This window comes from Fundulus heteroclitus, chromosome 19 (genome assembly GCF_011125445.2).
Source record: "Fundulus heteroclitus isolate FHET01 chromosome 19, MU-UCD_Fhet_4.1, whole genome shotgun sequence".
Taxonomy (NCBI): Eukaryota; Metazoa; Chordata; class Actinopteri; order Cyprinodontiformes; family Fundulidae; genus Fundulus; species Fundulus heteroclitus.
The window spans coordinates 12,216,248-12,235,878 of NC_046379.1; the positions used below are offsets into that span (position 1 = coordinate 12,216,248).

The following is a 19,631-nucleotide window of genomic DNA, read 5'->3' on the forward strand; positions in this document are numbered from 1 at the left end:
TCAGAACTAAAATCTCACATCTGCATCAGCCATGTGTGCTGGTGGACCAAATCCTTCTTGAAATGCAGTTGGGGGACCACCCTAAATCAGTACCACTAATGGTACTAATTTTGGGACACTAATGGCCCCTGGGCCACACTTTGGACAGGCCTGTTCTAAAGGCTTCATTAGTCAGTTCATAAGAGAGCGATCAGGGTTGTGTTCTTTGCGACACGGTGCGCTGTCGCTCACCTGGTTGCTTTGTTGAGTTTTCATCGTCATTGATGCATTAGCAAGAGAACACAGCCTAACTTCAATATTTCGAGCTATTTTATCATAGAAGACATGACACGTCTAAACAAAAGAGCTGTGGAGTCGCAGCAACTCTGAAACAATGCACCTTTTAATTGTTTCTTTTCTGGTTTAAATTGACACTTGTGTAACATTTCTTATCATTGTATAATTTTTTCTCACGTAAATGGACGAAGAAAAAGCAATAAGGGCATCAAGAATCTGCCCAAAAAAAAAAAAAAAACAACGCCCCCACGTATCGTATATTGGTTTGCCTGATGTCAAAATAATCGGTATCGGCCTTGAAAAAACGGTATTGGTCAACCTCTATATCAGAGTATAGAGGGCTGAATACAAAAGGAAAACTGTTTGAAAACCATGTATCATTTTCTATCCACATCACAATTCTGCAAGCAGTTGGTTACTCTGTATTTTATTTAGGGGAACAAGAGTAAAGGTAGCTGAGTACTCCAGAGATTTTTTTCCACTTAACAATTATATGCTACTTTTTGTTGGTATATCACATAAAATCCCATTAAAATACATACGTTTGTGATTGCAGCGTAACAAAATCAATAAATTCAAGGGCTATGCATACTTTTGCAAAACACAGAACACATTACACAATGAGAATCAATTATTACAACTTTTAAACTAATTTTTTTTTTTTAACTACAGACAAAAAAAAAGATTTACTCTCGACTCACCGGTTGATAGGAATGCCTCCATCTTCTGCTTGAAGGGCTGCAGGTGTTCTTCTGACGAGTTAGTGCAGACTTTCTCCACATTCTTCTCACAAGCTGGTAGAAAGAGTTTAAAAAAAATAATTAAGGAGGTGATTAATGACTGAACAAAGACATTTTAAAAGTGCACAGTGTGCTAACGATTCACTCGAAAGAGTCTCAACTGTTTTTGGTAAACAGTCCTAGGATGGTGAAGCCTGTTTTGTCACAATCTCCTTTCAGAGGATAGTTTTAAAAACACTTCAAGAACTGAGATCTAGAACTGTTTTTCTGCAAAAACTATGCTATACAGAACTAAATTTAGGACACTCATTGGCCCTGAGCTAGAACCAGTTTAGGTGCTTTATGCACACACATTTTATTTCAACACCTGCTCATTAAAACTGGTTGATAGTGAGGTAACCAGACTTATAGGCATTATCCATGTAAAAATAAAGCATTTCCTGTCATGATTTAGGTTTTTGTTTGCTTTTCTGGGACTTTTCCGGATTCAGCTCTGTCACCTCTCAGCCACAGAAACCATCCAATTAGCTCAGTCGCCAGTCATCATCCCAGACCAGTTCCACCTGCTGCCACTAATCAGTTCCTCCTCTGCTCACCTGTTCCTCAGCCTTCATATACCTGCCTCGCTCACCTCACTTGTGCTCTGCTGCCATGATGATTTTTTTCTAAATTCTGAAAAAAAAATAGCAATGTAGCCTAAAAGGTTTGGGCTTTACAGAAATTAAAATGTTTCTGTATAATCAGAATCAGACATACTTTAATAATCCCAGGGGAAATTGTTGTTTCAGTACAATCGCCATAACATGAACAAACAGACAAACATCACAAACATTTCGTGTGTAAGTTCAGCGGTATTTGTGAGCATCAGTTATGTGTGTCTGTAGAGTTGAAGTGTTTATATTTCTGTGAACACTCTCCAGGGGCCATTGTCCTTGATGTTATCCGCTGGCCAACAGTTCAGAAAAGCATCCACAGGTGTCCGTGGGGAAGGAGGGAGCGGGGGAGAGTTCTGAGCAGTCTCAGCCATAACAATCCAGGGGTTACATTGATAAGGGAAGGCAAAATCCAAATACTTTATTTGTTTATGAGGCAAGCTGCTCTGACTTTTCTGTCAGCTTTAAGTTTTTGCTGGCTCCAAATAGCGAATCCAATATTTGAAATAGTTTTTATAATTTGAAATATCTGCCCTTGAGTTCAACCACCAAAGCCAGTCTGTGTTCCAGCACAGCCAGCTTTCGGCTCTGCTCCGTCACCTTCCAGGTCTGTCTGTTCACTGCCTTAGTGAGCGCGTCATTTGCAGCCGGTAGACTGATCAAGGCCAAATGGCTACCGACATCCGCTGTATTTGCTGATACATCAAAAATCCACCAGATCCAATACATAGAAATCCAAGTATCTTGAATCCAAACATGCAATCGTTTCAAACGTCCAGGAATGACAAAGTCGAAAGACACATCGTTTTCCATCCAAGAATATAGGGTGTTTCCTCCATAAATAGTCAGATTGGGACAGGACGGGTCCCCCCTTTCGTTGCCTACCCGTTGAAAAAAATGTATCAATAGCATTGAGAGACCAGTTTACAAGATCCATGATTTTTCAGAGTTCGGGTATTATGAAGAAAGTGCTCAGAAAGACAAGACAAAGCAAATAGCAGGAGAGAGGGTGGCAGGATAGGAGAGCAGATAAGGAGCTCAGGAGAGCTGAAAGACACGACCGACCTCGAAGAGAGACAGAACAGAAGTTCAGACAACTTTAAAACTTAATTTTTAGCATCTGCACAATTTAAAGGTGATTGTGCATATACTTTAAAGTTGAACAGGTTTGATGATACTTGTCTTCTCTACACATCCATCTTTCATTATTTTATGCCTTTAACATAATTTAGATGCATATACACTGAGCTAATGACACAGACTGAGTCATACCACAAGTGGCATATGATTTACAAACCACAAACGGGTAAACAGAACCTTAAAGCTCTGAAGTAACAATGTTTCAAATTAAAAAGCCTCTGTTTGGACAGTGCCAAATGGTTACCTTTACCAAAAAATGTGTGTTTGGTTCTCCTTGTTTTCTTCTTTGCTGGCTGTTTTGACTCAGACTTGATGAGGTATGTTGATTAAATTGAAATGTTTTGAACTGGAATTAAACTGACAAACTTGCATGAAGCAGGGGCAGAAAAATAAATATAAAAGCACAAGTTAAAATCTTAGGTGAATATAATATGCAGTCCTACCATTTACTGCAGTTTTTTTCATATGTGCCTTTTTGTCCCACTTAAAGGTTTCAGATCAAACACATTTTAATATAACAGAGAAATAACCAAAGTAAACACAAATGATGGTGCTCTTCACTAATTGAAAGAAGATATCCAAGCCAATCTGACCATATGTAAAAATACAATAGCCCTATATTAAAGTGGTTACACTACACAAGCTACATCAAGAACCAGATATTTGAAATAAAAAAAATTACTTAATTAGAACCGGTCCTGCAACAGGCACTAGATCTAAAAAAATAAAAGATGAAAAACAAAGTAGGTTGCATTTATCCGTCTGGCAAGATATTACACAATTTTTAATGCTTTTGGGCTCCAGCAAACTATGTTCAGAGCCATTATCTACAAATGGAGAAAACATGAACCTTTCCAGAGTGACCAACCAACAAATATGACTCCACAAGCTCAATGATGACCCATCCAAGGAGCTCACAAAAGAACCAAGAACAACATCCAAAGTACTGCAGGCTTCATTTGCTTCAGTTAAGTGGGATCCAAGGAGGAGAGCTCCATGGTCCAAACCACTGATGACCAAAAAGAGGACAAGCCTGCCTCACGTCTGCCAAAACACATCTTGATAATCCCCAAGACCTTTGGGAAAGTATTTTGTGGATTGAAAAGACAAAATTGGACATTTTTGGATGTTGTGCGTCCTGCTAAATCTGGAGCAAAACTAACAGCATTTCAGAAAAGGAACACCACGCTGGCAGTCAAACATGGTGGTGGTGGGATGTTCTGGGGCTTCTGCAAAAAAAAACACTTCTGGAAATAAAACACTCATCCAGAGATACAAAAGACTCACCGTCAGTTTCAAAAATACTTGATGGCAAAGGGTGGCGCAATCAGTTATTGGGTTTTGGGTCAATTAATTTCCCCATAGGGCCAGATTGCGTCTGATAGCTGTTTTCACGTAAAATAATTAGAAAACTGCTTTTGTATTAAAATCATGTTAAAGGTAGCTTGATTATCTGAAAGACTCAAGAAATTCAGAAAAGCAAGAATAAAAAAAAATCTGTCGCTGGGAAAATGTAAAACAGATGATTTTAGCTGCTACTAACATGGTTTGCATTTCAATGAATTCTTGTTCAACATGTTGGTGTTTCTCAAAACTTCCAAATTAATTTCGCAACGCCTAAACAAAAACATTTAATTTGAAAATAATGTAGAATCTGCCCTGATTTCATAGTATTTCATCCTTAGAACACCAGGCACATGTTAGTGCAGCAGATGTGTTTGTGGTTTGTGGATGGCTTTTGGTTATCGTGCCAAATGATCCAACTCACACTAACTCAGAGGAAGCAGCCCTGACTGAGCGCGTGCCAGCCGAACCTTTCCCCATTTCCTCTCAACTGTAACTCTGTGTAACTATACACACAGGCGTCTGGCGAAACAACTTTGGCACAATTCTCCAACCTGTAAGTCATTAATGGGTGCAGTAAATACCTCGACTTGCTTATGACTGCATAGCTAAATAGTTCTGCAACAGAACAAGAACATTAACAGGTCTGCTCGCTGTCTCACTTTGCTGCGTCGCTGCGTTTACATCCGATTTTGGCTTGGCTCTTGCATGTTCGCATGAGAGGCTCTTGCACCTGCAACACGAAACTCAACTATAGCTTTTGTTCATTAATTATCTCAATAAATTAAGAAAGAAATGAATAATTTAAACTTTAGAAATTAGGGGTTTTCGAATACAACCACACAGACCGGATGAGAAGTCAGCTCACAATAAAAACAGTGACCATGCAAACGCACCAATCAATATTTTCTGTTTGGAAAAACCACACCTTCCGACCAAAAAAAAAAATCCCCCAACTCAAAAGCACCTATTAAAATGGAGCTCAAAACAGCAAGTCTACAATTTAGAGGCGGCTTGCTTCCAAATGTGGTCCAGACAGTGAAGGCCACAAGGAGGAAGCCCACAATAAACACAACAGCTGTAAAGAATAAAACTTTAATGCTGGAGTGTTAAACATTGTCTTAGAGTGATAATACACGTCTGGAAAAGCACAGTAACAAGTAGGATTCGTCTGTAAGCCCAAGAGTTGGTGCCATCAGGCAAAACAGAAGACCACAGAACTTGGAGCTCTTGCAGAAAATCTTTTTCCTGACCCACAAATAAACAATTTTCTAACTGGACAGTTTGTGTTTGCACCATCCTAATCAAAATCTTAAGATCGGTTAAAAAACTTTATTTAATTTTACACTACTGGATCTCAAAAAGGTTCAAAGTAGAATTTCACACTGTTAAAAGTAGAAATAGGGACAAGAGACCAAAAAACAAACCTTCAAGCAGGCAAGTTAATGAAAATTAGCTGATCAAGACCACAGCTTGCCATCCCTGTTCATTCACCAAAATTCTTCCACTTCCATTTATGAAAATTACCTGGAAATACAACAGTAATTCAAAAATTTATTTTGCCATGTGAAAAGCCATTTTTATAGTCTCCGTGGTGACCCACATACGGAGCCCTTAGTCCTTGACTCTGCTGACCTGGGTTTGATTCCGGCCTGAGGTCCTTTACTGCATGTCTTTCCCTCTCTCAAATCCCCTTTACAGTCAGCCAACTTTCTGAAAAACATGCCTGTATTGCACTAACAACCCAGAAGAAGAATATATATATATATATATATATATATATATATATATATATATATATATATATATATATATTAGTGATGTCAAACGATTAAAAATTTGAATCGCGATTAATCGCATAATTTCAATAGTTAATTAAGAAAAGTATCCCCACAGCATAATGCTGCCACAACCATGTGTTGGTGTGCTCAAGGTGTTGTCCAGCATATTCCTCCAGCGCATGTAGGATAAATCGTGGATTAAGTTTGGTGGTTCTAAATACTTTCGCAAGGCCATGCATACAAAATACAGCGAAAGTATGAAGTCTTGGTGTGTCTCAGTGCTAATCCAGAACACCCTTTGTTTGCTTTCGTTTTGAGTTAGAAACAAATTTGCTTTAGCTGCTTTCCAAGTGTGATCCTACAGTAATGTTGTATTTGCCAAAGCATTAAAAGAAATCACAGAAAATATGGCTTTAATTCCATGTGCAGCTGTAAGTTAGAACATCCCCAAAGGAAAATAAGTCATCTAATTAATTTATTGGGTCAGGAAATGTGTTGACTGTGTTTGATACGCCAAATCTTTGATGCTCTCTAAAGACGATGTCGAGAACGAATAAATTAATCCCCAAAGTGAGGATAAACAGAGCTAATCAGAATATTAGAACTGATCTCCCGAGCCACTCAACAAAACTCTTTCAAACTAGTCCTTCCTGTTCTTAGTGGGTGAGTATTCTTGTGTTCATTAAGGCAACTTGTCAACAGCTGTGGGAAAAGGCAGAACTGCGTATAAAGTTATTGTCACCACTGGTAAAGACGCGTAAGAAGCATTTAAAAAAATTCATCTCTTTATTGCAGCATCATCTCACACACCAAAGGTCGAAAAGCTGCCCTTTTGTTGAGCAAATTTATTAAGAGAAGGAAAAAGCAAATATGTTAGGAAATAAATATGCCATGATTATTGGTCCCCCTGCATTTAATGCTTTGTAAAACCCCTCTTTCCCAGAGGACAATAATACATCTTTTTTTATAACATTTCACAAGATTGGAGCATAGAGAGAGGAGCGTCATTGGCCAGTCCTCTTTGCACAATCTCTCAAGATCATGGGTCCTCTCAAGCTCTTTCTTCCTCAGTTAACCCAGCAGGTTTTCTGTATGATTTTCCTACATGTTTTTGATCACTGTCCTGCTGAAAGACCCGATAATGACACAGTTTTAGTTTTTTTGTCAGATGCCATCGTGATTTTTATTTAAACTCACGTATTTCAAAGACTTTGTTATGGCGTAGACTCTAACAAGGTTCTCAGTGCATTTGGAGAGAAGCAGGCATACAGCATCCAAGATCTCCTAGTGTACTCAACAAGCTTGAAGAGGGTTTTCATTTATTCATCCTTTGTTTCATGCTAAACTGGGTCTGTCACAATAACATATTTTGCTGGATGATAAATCATTCCTGAAATTATTGCAATAAACGATATTATTATAATTTGTATACCATTTTCAATTAATACATGGATAATGGCATAATAAAGCCAGTACAGACTCATTTAGCACGGGAACTAGAAGACTGTCTTCTGTCTAACATTAACAGCAGTGTGAATAGCTATCATAAAAACTGTTGTTGCACGCATCATTAAACTTTGAATTTCTGGGGACAGATTGTACCAAACGGGGACTGCCCCTGGAAATTGGGGACATCTGGTCTTTCTAAACTGCACTGTAAGTCTGTAAATTTGCAGATTTGCGCTGCCCTTTTAGTTTTTTGTTTGTGGATTAAATGCTCCAGTGATTGTGGACTGTCGAGAAGACAGAGACAGCCCTCAGTTGTATTTTTTTTACTCCCAGCTGGAAAAAGTGCATTGGATGATTATGTTTTAGGTGCAGATGCATTTTTGATGTGTTGTCACATTTAGTTGCTACTGCTTTACAACAAATACGTCATACCGGCGTGCACGGGTTAAGTGGTTCACCACGGTAATTCGGTTTGAATCCAAAGTGCTCCCACACTGCAGCTGTCACATTCAGCTTTCAAACCAATTCAATCTCTCTTTTTCCAAATCTCAACTAGTGTTTCTCTGGCTTGCAACTCCTTACGTGACTGTAGTACTAAACTCTGAGCTACATAATGAGATCATGCGCCTGGCAAGAGTTCAATCCTCCCTGCGATAATGGAAATTATTGAGCTTGTTTGAATTTATCATGCGATTACTTGATTTATCGCTTATTGCGACAGGCTTATGCCAAACCCATCTGGAGTCCATATTGCCAAAAAAGCTAAAGCACACAATTCCAGTTAAAGACTGAGTAGAGCTCATCTTACGTCACAGGTTACATTTGTGATGGTAGGTCAGAAAAGCCTTTAATTCTTTTTTTTTTTTTTGGCATCACCTCCAACAAACAAACTGGCACACAAGTAGCATCTAGTAGTTATTATGGATCCTTATTGGCCCCAAAAATCCCTTTTTGCTGCCTCCCTCTCAAAATTAAGTTTTGGAGATTTGTTTACTTTATTGTTCTGTTCACTTAAGCATTGTGGTAGGATAAATATGGGTCCTCATTGGTGCCAATGCCACATCATATTTATATAAAGAGAAAGAGGAAGTCATGGATTTCTAATTAGAAGATCCTATACCCTCTGATTAACTTTAAAAAAGCTAGAAAAGACATTTATTTTCTCCACCGAAAAACTTTAATTAAATTAAAGATTGAATTTAAAACATTCTGTGTGGAAATATATTTTAAAGTTTTTTTTTTTATACATCTTACCAGGGATGCCAAAACAGTTTAGCTGAGTATGAAAATTTTTTGAAAAAATAAATAAAATTAAATACAACCAAATGTTGACTGACAGTGTTTGGTTAGTGAAAGGCAACCTTAGTGTCAATATGAAGCCAAATTCAATAAATTAGAATATTTATTGAATATTAAGGTAACTCAGGTTACTAAAGCTATGATCACACTGCAGGGAAATGCGACCCATATCCGTATTTTACATGGCAGTGTGAACAGCCCAATTCCGATGTTTTCATCCCGAAAAATCCGATTTCGTCAACAGACCAAGACTGTTCGTACTGTCTGAATGGTCTTGTCGCATTTTGCCCGTCTTTCACGTCACTCTCCTGCCTCTCACTACACATCCACACACATTAGTAGCAGTTAGCGCTCCATAAAAGATCGTTGTTAACAGCTATGCTGCTTTCTTTTTAGCTTATTTTGTCTCACTATGATGTGATCTTAATATGTTCAGCTCCCATTGCTCAGCAGCTTTCTAATAATAGCAAGGAGAGATGACAGCCGGTATCCATGTTTCTTTCTTCCGAGTTTATTTTTTTTTTTAAACATAACTTTAGTGAATCAGTTTTACAAATAATTACATTCACCATTACTTCTGTACACAATGCGCTGCTCTGTGCCATCTCCTTCTGTTGTCTGCGTATGTGGGTCGCTTTGCGGTCTTGAACCATTCAGATGGAAGTATGATGGCGGCTGCATTTAATAACAGCATGAACGGTCACCTCAGAAAAATTTGATTTCAGCAAAAACAAAATCGGACTTAAGCATCAAGACCTGAAGTTTGAATTTAGCCAAAGTTCATAATATTATATAGATTAATTACACACATACAACTGATGGAAACATGACATTTCAGATTAGAATATTACATCAGACCAATTGAAAAAGCATTTTAATTAATTTACAGAATAGTGGGATTTATGAATATTATGTGTAATAACTGTTTAAAGTCTTTTATCCTCAAAAAGGTACTTTTATTCTGACAAACGAGCCTTATTGGAACACATCTTCTAATTTATTTCATATGACTGTACTGTGAGCACCAACCCCCTGATTAAAGCTACTGGAAAGGGAATGACGGCAGAGGTCAAACGAGTGCAAATCTTCAATGTATTGCTGAAGCAAAAATTGTCAAAAGCAGTTAGAGAGCTGGAGGAAAACAACAAAATCTCCTCTCTGGATGTTTAATGAAAGCTCTGGGCATGAAATGGGGCAATGACAATCCACTGCCGCATAAACACAGACACAGCAAAGGAAGGCCAGCGTCAACACATAGGGCAGCAGACAAACACACTGGGCGCCAGCTGAGCGGTAGTTCAAACTAACATAATAATTCTTTTCAAAAAGTCATGACCAGCTTTAGAAATATGAACGTTCAGACTCACGCTCATAAAACCTTATTTTTAAGAGTTTAAACCAGTAAACCATTCTTGTTATTTATACCTGGAAAGTGAATTCTCTCCCTAATCCCCAATTATCTTTAGTTCCAGGCAGACAGTCAAGCCCCCAGCTAATAAAAAAAGAAAACAGCCCCTCAAACAAGGCGAGCCCAAAGACGGCCTCAGCAGGGAAATAGTAAAGACTTCACTCCTCTCTTCATCCCTCATAAATCAGCCACAACTACTCTTCTTTCAGATTTTTGCAAAGGAGTACAAGAGTGGCAACCTGAGCTAAGAAAATACGGTGAAACATTAAACATTAACTTAGCATCTAAGAAGCATGAAAAAAACATTCCCCCACATGACAAAACAGAACAAATTAAGTCCCTAAAAAGTAAAATGACAAATTTATCATGCAACACTGTGTTCATGCATATTATTTAGCAACAAATAATTTCCAAAGATCCCCGATTTTTGCATAATTTTTAGTCAGAGGAGAGCCGAGGGCACTGTCGCATGCTGGCTTTACACAGGCTGCTCCTCAGTGGAGCCTCTGTCATAAAACAGAGTTCAGGCTAAAGGCCCTGCATGAACCTGACATTAAAGGCCATTTAAAATCAGGACACAGTCTGATTTGCCACAGTGATGAATGCCTAACCTGGCCCAGGCTTTCTGTGAAACACTAAACCCCCCTGAGCAGCAAATGAGCTCTGACTGTTTCTTTTTATTTGATCCTATTTCTTTTGGTTGCATCCCTGCCCGTGCATCTCATCCAATTACACGGCAGCCAAAGGAATATTTTTACCCTGCTTTAAAAAGTCAAAGCTAAGAAAAAGGAGAAAAATGCATTTTTCTTGTGAGGACGGCAGAGCTTTCCTGTTAAGGACAATATTTAGTGCTTTAACAGCTCAGCGCTGATGTAAAATGTGGCAAAAACTAAATGTGAGGCATTAGGCCTACAGTACGTCCTTGTGGCCTCCCACTCATCCTTTCTCCCCCGAGTGGAGCTAAGAGAGGGGTCATCACCCGCTCCCCAAAACAGGAAGCCCCATCAAAGGGGATCATGTTTCTCTACAAGCCAATGAAGAAGAGTGCAGCCAAGTGGACGGTGAGTTGTTCCTGAGCATCGCCAGTGTCTAGTGCAGTGAAGAAAGTCATAACTCATGTGTCTGCACTCAGGATCTGTATGAAATATGTTTGTGATGCACGCATGGAAGCATCCACATGAAGGGGAGCTATCAGCGTCAAGTCTTCAGGCCCGTGAATGATGCGGTCACCTCAGGATCAGGTAAGGATCAGATTGCTTTTCTCCAAAGTCATCCAGTTCAAATGTAAACAGTGCGAGCCAAGTAGTGATCCGGCTTAACGTCTGAACCTGAAGCATATTTCCAAGGGTTCCCTATCACAACCTTCACTTTTCCTTGTGCACTATTAAATCCAGAAAAGCAACACATAAACAGTTTTTTTTTAATTCTTGTTTCTTTTCTTGTTGATAAAACATTCTTATGCATCAAACTACACATTTTGGTGGTTGTTATGCTTGTAAAACATTTTCAATGCAATTATTTTTTTTTACACTGATTAATAATAATTAACAGTGAACCTGAAAATAATGAGTATAATATGTAGTCAGAGTGTTTGTAAGCGCAGCTCCTATTAAGAGTGCCCCTAAAAGACATCAGTTCATACATTGGGACCCCAACCACTTCTTAATTTAGGATAGAGAGCTGAGAATGAGGGGGTGAAATGGGATTCAGCCTGAGTGTCGGACAATGTTCTTGTTGTGGATGGAAGTGATCTGTGTTAGCCTATAATTAGGACCAGTTGTGTTCTTTGGGCTGGTTTATAATAACCAGGCATAAATATTTATTCCTGGCGGCTGGAGAGGATAAAACTGGTGGGAGTCATAGGTGCAGCTCGCCAAACATCCAGGACCCAGCGCCGGGTCTGCGATGCTAATACCCCCGAGGACTACTGTGCCAGACTGCGCTTCAGCAGAGATCAAATACGAGGGCCCTTACGTTGCATTTATTGTCTTCAGGTTTTCCATTCTTCCTAATAAATGAGTGACAGCTTGAGGTGGGTCTGGGTACTTTAGCAGACTCTTTGTATTTTTCCCTTGGGTCAGAGAGGAGAGGGTTTTAACAGCAATGGGGAGCATATCTAATTGCTTTCATATGCCATATTGTTGCTTGATTTAAATAACGACAGACACCAAGGGCACTGAGGGCCATCTCCTTTAACCTCGGCATTGGCCCTGGCCAAAACTAACTGGATGCCTGGCTGAGTTACTGAGCATCTCGACGGTTCAGGACACGGCAAACAGAACATCAAAAGTGCATGTGTTTATTTATCCGCCAACTGTTGCTGTGAAAGCTTCTCACAGAATAGGAATGTTTTTTCTTACTCATGCTCCGAAAATGTTCACAAAATACACGGAAATGCTGCTGCTAAAACATTCTGCCATTGGAGTCCGAACAGAGGAAGCTGCGGCGTGACGATGACACGCCGGTCAAAAAAAAAAAACGCTGTCTGGAAACTGGGAAAGGTTGCCGAAGGCCTCCCAGGTCTCTAAATATGCACACAAAGCTCTTCAAGTGGGAGCGGGAAGAGTCCATGGGAAGTACATTTACATTTAAACGGCACTGGTGACAGATGGTAATGTATATGATTTTTCAGATTGATTAACAATGACAAAAAAACTACCTAAGCGGTAACTTTCAACGGGGTATCATCTGCAAGTGCCTGAGCTGCATTTGTTCTGCTACGATATTGGGGCAGCCTGGAGAAATGGATGAACAATACGACTGTCGTAGCTCATCAGGCAGAACTTATTATGGGCACATATTTGCTGTGTGTTGGAGTCTAAATGTTTTACAAAATATCAACAACTGTCCCTGTTCTCCCATGAGTCCACATTTTGTGGAACCCCCAGGTTTTCTGGAGTGTGTCTATAACCTTTGCGGATCTAGAACAATGACGGAGCAAGACTTTTTTGGTTGTTGGGAGGGCCAGGGGCGTCCACAGACCAGGAGAATGAATTTGTTTCTCAAACAATCATTTGAAACTGGAGTTTCTAAATGTTAGATATATTTAAGTGCATATTAGACACAAAGGAGAAAACATTTGTGTACGTAATCTGCAGTTTATTACCAATTTAACAAAAATCAACCAAAATCTAAAACACATGTATATAACATGTTTTATTGTTTCATCACCTCCACAGTGGTCACAATTCCCAGTGTTATGCTTTTCTTTTTTTAAGTATATAATCGAGTCCTGTTAGTCTAAATCTTAGTGTTGTTACAGTAATCTTTCCTCCTACCAGTTATCCTTTCTCCTGCTACCTTTTTGGATCTATAAAACCATCTTGCTTTTCTTCCCTCATCTCCCACTTTATGCCATTCTTTCTTCAGTTTTTGATTCATGACATTCTTGCCTCTGATTTACCTATTTGTACCGTAACGGTATTCCTCTAGCTGGCTGGATTGCAACCATTTGTGTTACATAGCGCCAGCTACTGTACAGGAGTGCCCTGGTGATGGGGCATGTCAATCATACGGCTCGGCCTCTGCTCTAGAAGCATACGCTTTTGCCAAATTCCTGGCATCTCAAGCTTAGTCAGGATAAATGGATTTTTTTCTATTTTCAAATTTGTAAGCTTTAGACATTTACATGTTGTGGGGATGTTTAAGGGGTATTAAGACATTTGCAAGGCACTGCAGAGAAAGTTTTGACAGCGTTCATTAGTAAAAAAAAGAAAAAAAAACCCTTCATGCTGTGCAGATATATAATGCAGTTAAAGGCTTTTACACCATTTGGCACGTCCTACCAGTCAGATCCCGCTTCAGTTTCCTGATGTCTTTGGCAAGGTCGTCAAACTTGACCTGGGCTGCCTGGAAGAATTCTTGAGGTTCAGGCAGAGGAAACACACTCTTATCTGTACCAGCATGCTGAAAACAAACACAAAAACATTTACTTTTAGGTATATACTGTAAATAGAGGTAAACAGCTTTGGTTTCAAGTGAGTTGTAACACTTACTTTGTCAAAATTTCGCAAGTAGTATAAAACCACATAATCCACAAGATTGATGTGATTGTCCTGATTAAACAAAACAACACATGATTAGGATGTCTCAAGCCATTACATTAATGCAACATCATTGTGTTAATATTTTAAAATAGTGTATACCCTGCTCTTCACATCTTTCAGCTTTGGGAGGATCTCCAGCCCAAAACCATCGGCCTGACCTCTTGTCCTGTTCCCTCCGTTCATATAGTTCCCAAAGGCCAGAACGAGACCCATCACATCGCGCAGGCTATCACAATCCAGGAGGTCCTGATGCAGAAAAATGCACACAGATTTTTCCGTTTAGTAACCCTTAACGTAGCTGAATGACACTTCTGAGGCAGCACTTGGTGTTATGCTCTTACTTTGGAGACGCTAGAGATAATTTCCACCTTGCGATGCAAGGAGGAGATGATGTCAAGAAATACTGACTGGAAGATCATGGAGTGAGCTCTGCCTGCAAAGTCAGGGATCTGGGAGAGTTCGTAAAGAAACCTGGAAAACAACAGAGGATGAGAAGCAAAGGAATGAGGTGGGGGACGAGGGAATGGGGTTTGATGTGTTATGGCAGAATTAAACAAAATGTCTAACAGGAAGAACCATTCTGGGGCCTTTGCAGGCTGAGCTTCTCAACACAGGACGGCTGAGTCAATGTTGCTGTTCATAGGCAGGCAGGCAGCTGATAGTCATAAGTGGTGCTGCTCTGCTGGGTTTGAAAGGTCCAAGGGGGTCAGGTGGAGGGAGAGCAATGAGCGGTGCACGGAGACTGATCAAAGGTAGCTCTGGGCTGATGCAAGACGACTTATGTAAACAGTGCCGTGTTGGAGGGGAACAGAGAGGTAACATCCTGTGTGATTAGGGTCGGCTGATGGAGGCAGACACTGAGTAAGGATGACTCAGGCAGCTATAGTGACAGCTCTGGTCAAACATGGACATGGGAAGGTGAGGCTGAGCGGCACCACTAGATCCAAGCCTCGTTAGGCTACTTAATCCCATTCGGAAATCCTAAAGCATCCCCCATTAATCTTTTAGTTTTAGGAACTGACCTTAGGAATAAATGGGAACTATTTCGGTGTTATGACTGTAAATAAGAATTTATGATGATCAGAATTGGATGAATTGTAGCTTAATAGACCCAGACCAGTTACCAGTCAATCAAACGCACCATATGCAACTGCTACTGAGTTGCACTAAGTCCATAGTCTCGACATTCCAAGTCTCGATGTTGAGACATTGGCCCCTTATAGTCCCAAACTTTGGAATGACTTTCCCTGCATATCAAGCAGGCTTCCACAGGGATTTTTAAATCTCTTTAAAGACTCATCTCTTCTCCTTGGCTTTCAATACGCAAAAGGATGTTGGTGTTTGTAGATTTTATGCTCGTCTATGTTTATTCTCCTATATTGTTTTTAACAATTTCAATGAATTCAATGGTGTTTATATTAGTGTTTTTTGTACGCTACTTTGGTCTCTGTGTGTTTAAAGTGCTTTATAAATAAAGTTGGATTGTATTTGGATTGGAGAAATGTGTGGTTTATCCAAGCTGTGGAAGAACAAGAGAGAGCAAGACTTTCAGCACATGCCAGAAAGGTGGACTGTTTCAATAATTTGAACTGTCTACCTCTGTATACCATGGAATATGCTTGATTTGGAAACATTGGCAGATTTTAAGGTAAAGATACACAGAAATCCTGTCAGAAATCCTCATAGAAACTGCTGTTAGAGTGATACTAGCAGCGCTAATTGTGTCAAATGCTAATATAGAGTTGCTGAAGATGTCATCTCTGTATTCATTTTGTCTTTGTTTCAAATGAGTAAAACTCTCCTTCAAAGCAACTGTTCTCTAAGGTGTGATATTCCCATCTGCTCCTCATAGAAATAAAAGAAAAGGCAAGAAAAAAAATATTTTTTTTATTGTTGCTCTTCTTACTTTTTCATACACTGTCAGTGTCATAGAAATTGGCCTTTTCAGGTCAGAGTGTCATAAAAACCAGAGAACAGACCACCAAACTCAATTAGGTGCATCTCTTTTCACACTGCTAGAAGTGTAGAAACAAAGGTATAAAGGATACCTTTTACAAACAAGTATGTTCAAAAAATATAAAAATACTCTTACTGTTCAGGTTTGTCCAGAAGTTTCACTTCATCTTCTTTGGAGGTCTCATAATGTTTCAAAATCCTCTCGATCTCATCACTGGTTGCCCTCTGTTAGAACAAGGAAGTTGGCGTTCAATAGGAGCTAAATATTTGAGTTTTGTAGAATTTTTGAAAAACGTGGTAAAATGATACCAGTTATATAAAAATAAATATACTTTTAATAAATATTTCACTTTCTCAATATTGTTATCCTAATCACACAGCTTCTTACATTTTCATACAAAGCCTCGATGGTCTCCAAATCCACCACAGTGTTGTCCACATTAAGAACAGCTGGTGAAGACAAAGGACATTAATTAGAAGCAGTCTCTCTTATAAATGGGTAAAGTCTCGGCTCAAGAATGCTGCCTTTTAAGTACTGACAGAGAAGAAAAAGTCCCACCAGACAAATAATCTGATGATAGGTCTGTAATACAGTTGAAAGTTAAATTAAACATCATTACATAGGGATAAACACAACGAAAGAATTCATATATATATGCCTCAAAAAGAAAGGAAAAGTTGAAAAAGTATAAAAAGGTGCGTTTAATTGAAACCAGAATGCTACTTGTTCAGAATGTCAGATCTTTTTCCCTCAACTATCCAAATGCATAATTTACTAGATGAATTATACAACTGGAATTTTATGTGGTTCAACCACACAGGGAACAGAGAGCCCACAGACGAAGGCCAGGGCTGGAGAACCTCCCAGCTCTTCTTGACCATGGCTAGCAAATCAGGGGAGGAAGCCCCTGGGTATGGCTCCGAAAAGGGAAGCCTGAAAACTGCTTGACCTTTGCACCCATAGGTAGAACCAGCACAGCTAGGAGCCAACTAATGATTATAGTTGGGGGCAGAAGAAGGTCATCTAAGCGACCAGCAACAACTGACTGTGTCCAATGTTTTCTGTATGCTTTTACTTTTATTCTGTGCCTTCAAGCCATATTGGAACAACAGAATAAGGGAACACTCTTTAACCATGGCCCTGGTTTGTGAAAGAAAGGCAGGAGATCAACATGATGGGAACAAAGGCTCTACAGCTCCTGGAGAAGTTGTATGCTTGGTGGCAGTCAATGAGGGTTTTTTGTTAAATTCAGTTTTTAAAATCATCCACTTTGTAAAGAAACGACAATTGAAATTCCTCACAATCCACACAATTAAGAAGAGAAACAAATGCATTAAAAACTATAATCTAGAATGTCCAGGGACTTGCAAAACCAACATTGCATACATTAGATACATAACCTTCATAAAACAAATTCTTCTGAAGAGTTTTACACATTTGTATTCATCAAAATCCATTTAACTAACTGTCTTCAGAAATCACCTGAAAAGTCTGTGTTTAATTCAATCTCAGTAAAAATACAGATGCTCTGCGAAGATCTCAAACGTTTGTTGAAGAATATTCCAAATCAAACAGCATCACGAGGAACACACAGGACAAATCAGGGAAAAAAGTTGTGACGAAGTTTAAAGCAGGGTTAGTTTATAAAATAATACCCAAAGTTTTGAACACAGCGCACCCTTCAATCCATCAACTGAAAAGCAAAGAGTTTGTCACAACTGCAAACCTACCGAGACGTGACCGTTTACCTAAAATGACAGCGCGAGCAAGGGCGGCATTAATCAGAGAAGCAGCAAAGAGGCCCATGTTAACTCCAGAGCAACGGCAGACGTCCCCAGCTCTGGTGGTGGTGTCTGTCAGCAGGATAGCTCTAGTTGTGTAGTCCACAATGTACATGACAAAAGCTATTGGAAGTCCTGTTACCTAAAACAGGTGGAGGATATAGCAAACATATGGAAGACGATGCTCTGGTCAGAAGAGGCCAAAACCGTTGGGCCTACATTCAAAATGCTAAGTGTGGTGAAAAACTTAGCATTGCATTTCACCCTGATCGCACAGCCCTATTGATGAAAAGTGTTTTTGGATGCATCGTGCTGTGGGATGCTTGTCTTTAACAGCCACACAGAAACTGGTCAGATTTGATGGCAAGATGGATGTAGCTAAATAAAAGACATTCCTGGATATAAAACATGTTAGAAACTACAGTCATATTCAATAAATTAGAATATTATTGAAAAGTAAGTCTATTTCAGTAACTAAATAAAGCACATTATTTAGATTAACACAGTCTGATGATGAAGATTTGAGACTAGGGCACAGGTCCCCCCCCTACAGCAGGACAATGATGCAAATATCCAGCCAGTGCTATAATGAAAGGGGTTAGATCAAAGCTTACTCATGTGTTAGAATAACCAAATAATCCAATTTGGAATCTGTGGTAAGACTTTAAAATTTATTTTCACAGACACTTCCTATGCAATCTGACTGAGCTTCAGCTGTTTTGCAGAGAAGAATGGGCAAAGACTTATGTCAGTAGACAGCCGGTAGAGACCGGCTGTCCTCAAATTATTTGCAACCTCAAATTATACCTCAAATTATTTGCAACTGTAATTAGTTTGTAATGTGGTTCTACAAAGCACTGACTCTGGGCTAAATGCAAATGCACGCCACACCTTTCAGATTCCTGGATGATGTTAAAGGTTATTTTAAAGTCAACATCCTCCAAAAAAAGACTTCAGTTAAGTTTTAACCATTCAAACTAAAACTGCCTTTTGCTAAGAACGTCAGCATTCCGTCTCTTTCCTCCTTTTATCGTATGATATGGAGAAAATTGCCATTAAAAATGTACCATTTACACTTGCTTCTCAACTTAAAATGGCTGTAATTTATGAAATTCAAACTGCCAAATATATGATACACAAAATGCAATAGTAGCAAAAATAGATTTTTTTCCCCCCTTCAAGCAATGCTGTACTCATATTTGCAGTCACGCACTAAACTTAAGGGAACAAGCAAACACTTTGCACTCTGTTCTGCAGCAAGGAAGCTGTCAATGTGGTCCCACAGACTGGATCAGAGAAACGCTGGAGGTCCGTTTCCTACATCTTATTAGAGTGGATTATTCAGTCCCTCAGCCGTGCAGCCGTCAATCACACACCAAAGGGGGGCCGGCCCCAGTGTGCACAGGAGCACTCTGATCCGAGGGGAGCCGGATATCTCTCCACACCGACAGATCAAAGCCGGCCTGCCAACGGCCTCACACCCTCTCCTTCCACTTTTCACTCCTGAGCGCGTATGTTTTTGTGTGCGTGCGGCGCGGTGCGGTGTGGGGGAGAGCCTCCCCTTGCCCTTGAACCATGGTGGCCCTTGAGGTCCCCCCCAGTCATTTCAACTGGTGCCTAAGACCCCCCCTCCTCTCTCTTAACTACTGTGTTGCCCTTCCCTCCTTCTCGCTCCGAGCTGTAATTGCATTACATGTACCATGTCCTTTTAATTTGGCAACAAAGGGGAGGCAAGCAGCCTTTAGAAGTGCTTTTTA

At 39.7% G+C, this 19,631-nt stretch overlaps 1 protein-coding gene across 2 annotated transcripts in view; it reads right to left on the minus strand.

The window, feature by feature from the left end:
- LOC105938373 (formin-1) overlaps positions 1 to 19,631 on the minus strand; it is a 75,331-nt gene that overhangs the window by 19,407 nt on the left and 36,293 nt on the right. For both annotated transcript variants that reach the window (XM_036150804.1, XM_036150805.1), the window contains 7 exons: positions 16,481 to 16,542; positions 16,229 to 16,317; positions 14,478 to 14,607; positions 14,236 to 14,382; positions 14,086 to 14,145; positions 13,876 to 13,996; positions 978 to 1,070 (listed from right to left, as the gene is read on the minus strand). In XM_036150804.1, coding sequence (XP_036006697.1) covers positions 978 to 1,070; positions 13,876 to 13,996; positions 14,086 to 14,145; positions 14,236 to 14,382; positions 14,478 to 14,607; positions 16,229 to 16,317; positions 16,481 to 16,542 — 702 coding nt within the window. The remainder of the gene's footprint in view (positions 1 to 977; positions 1,071 to 13,875; positions 13,997 to 14,085; positions 14,146 to 14,235; positions 14,383 to 14,477; positions 14,608 to 16,228; positions 16,318 to 16,480; positions 16,543 to 19,631) is intronic.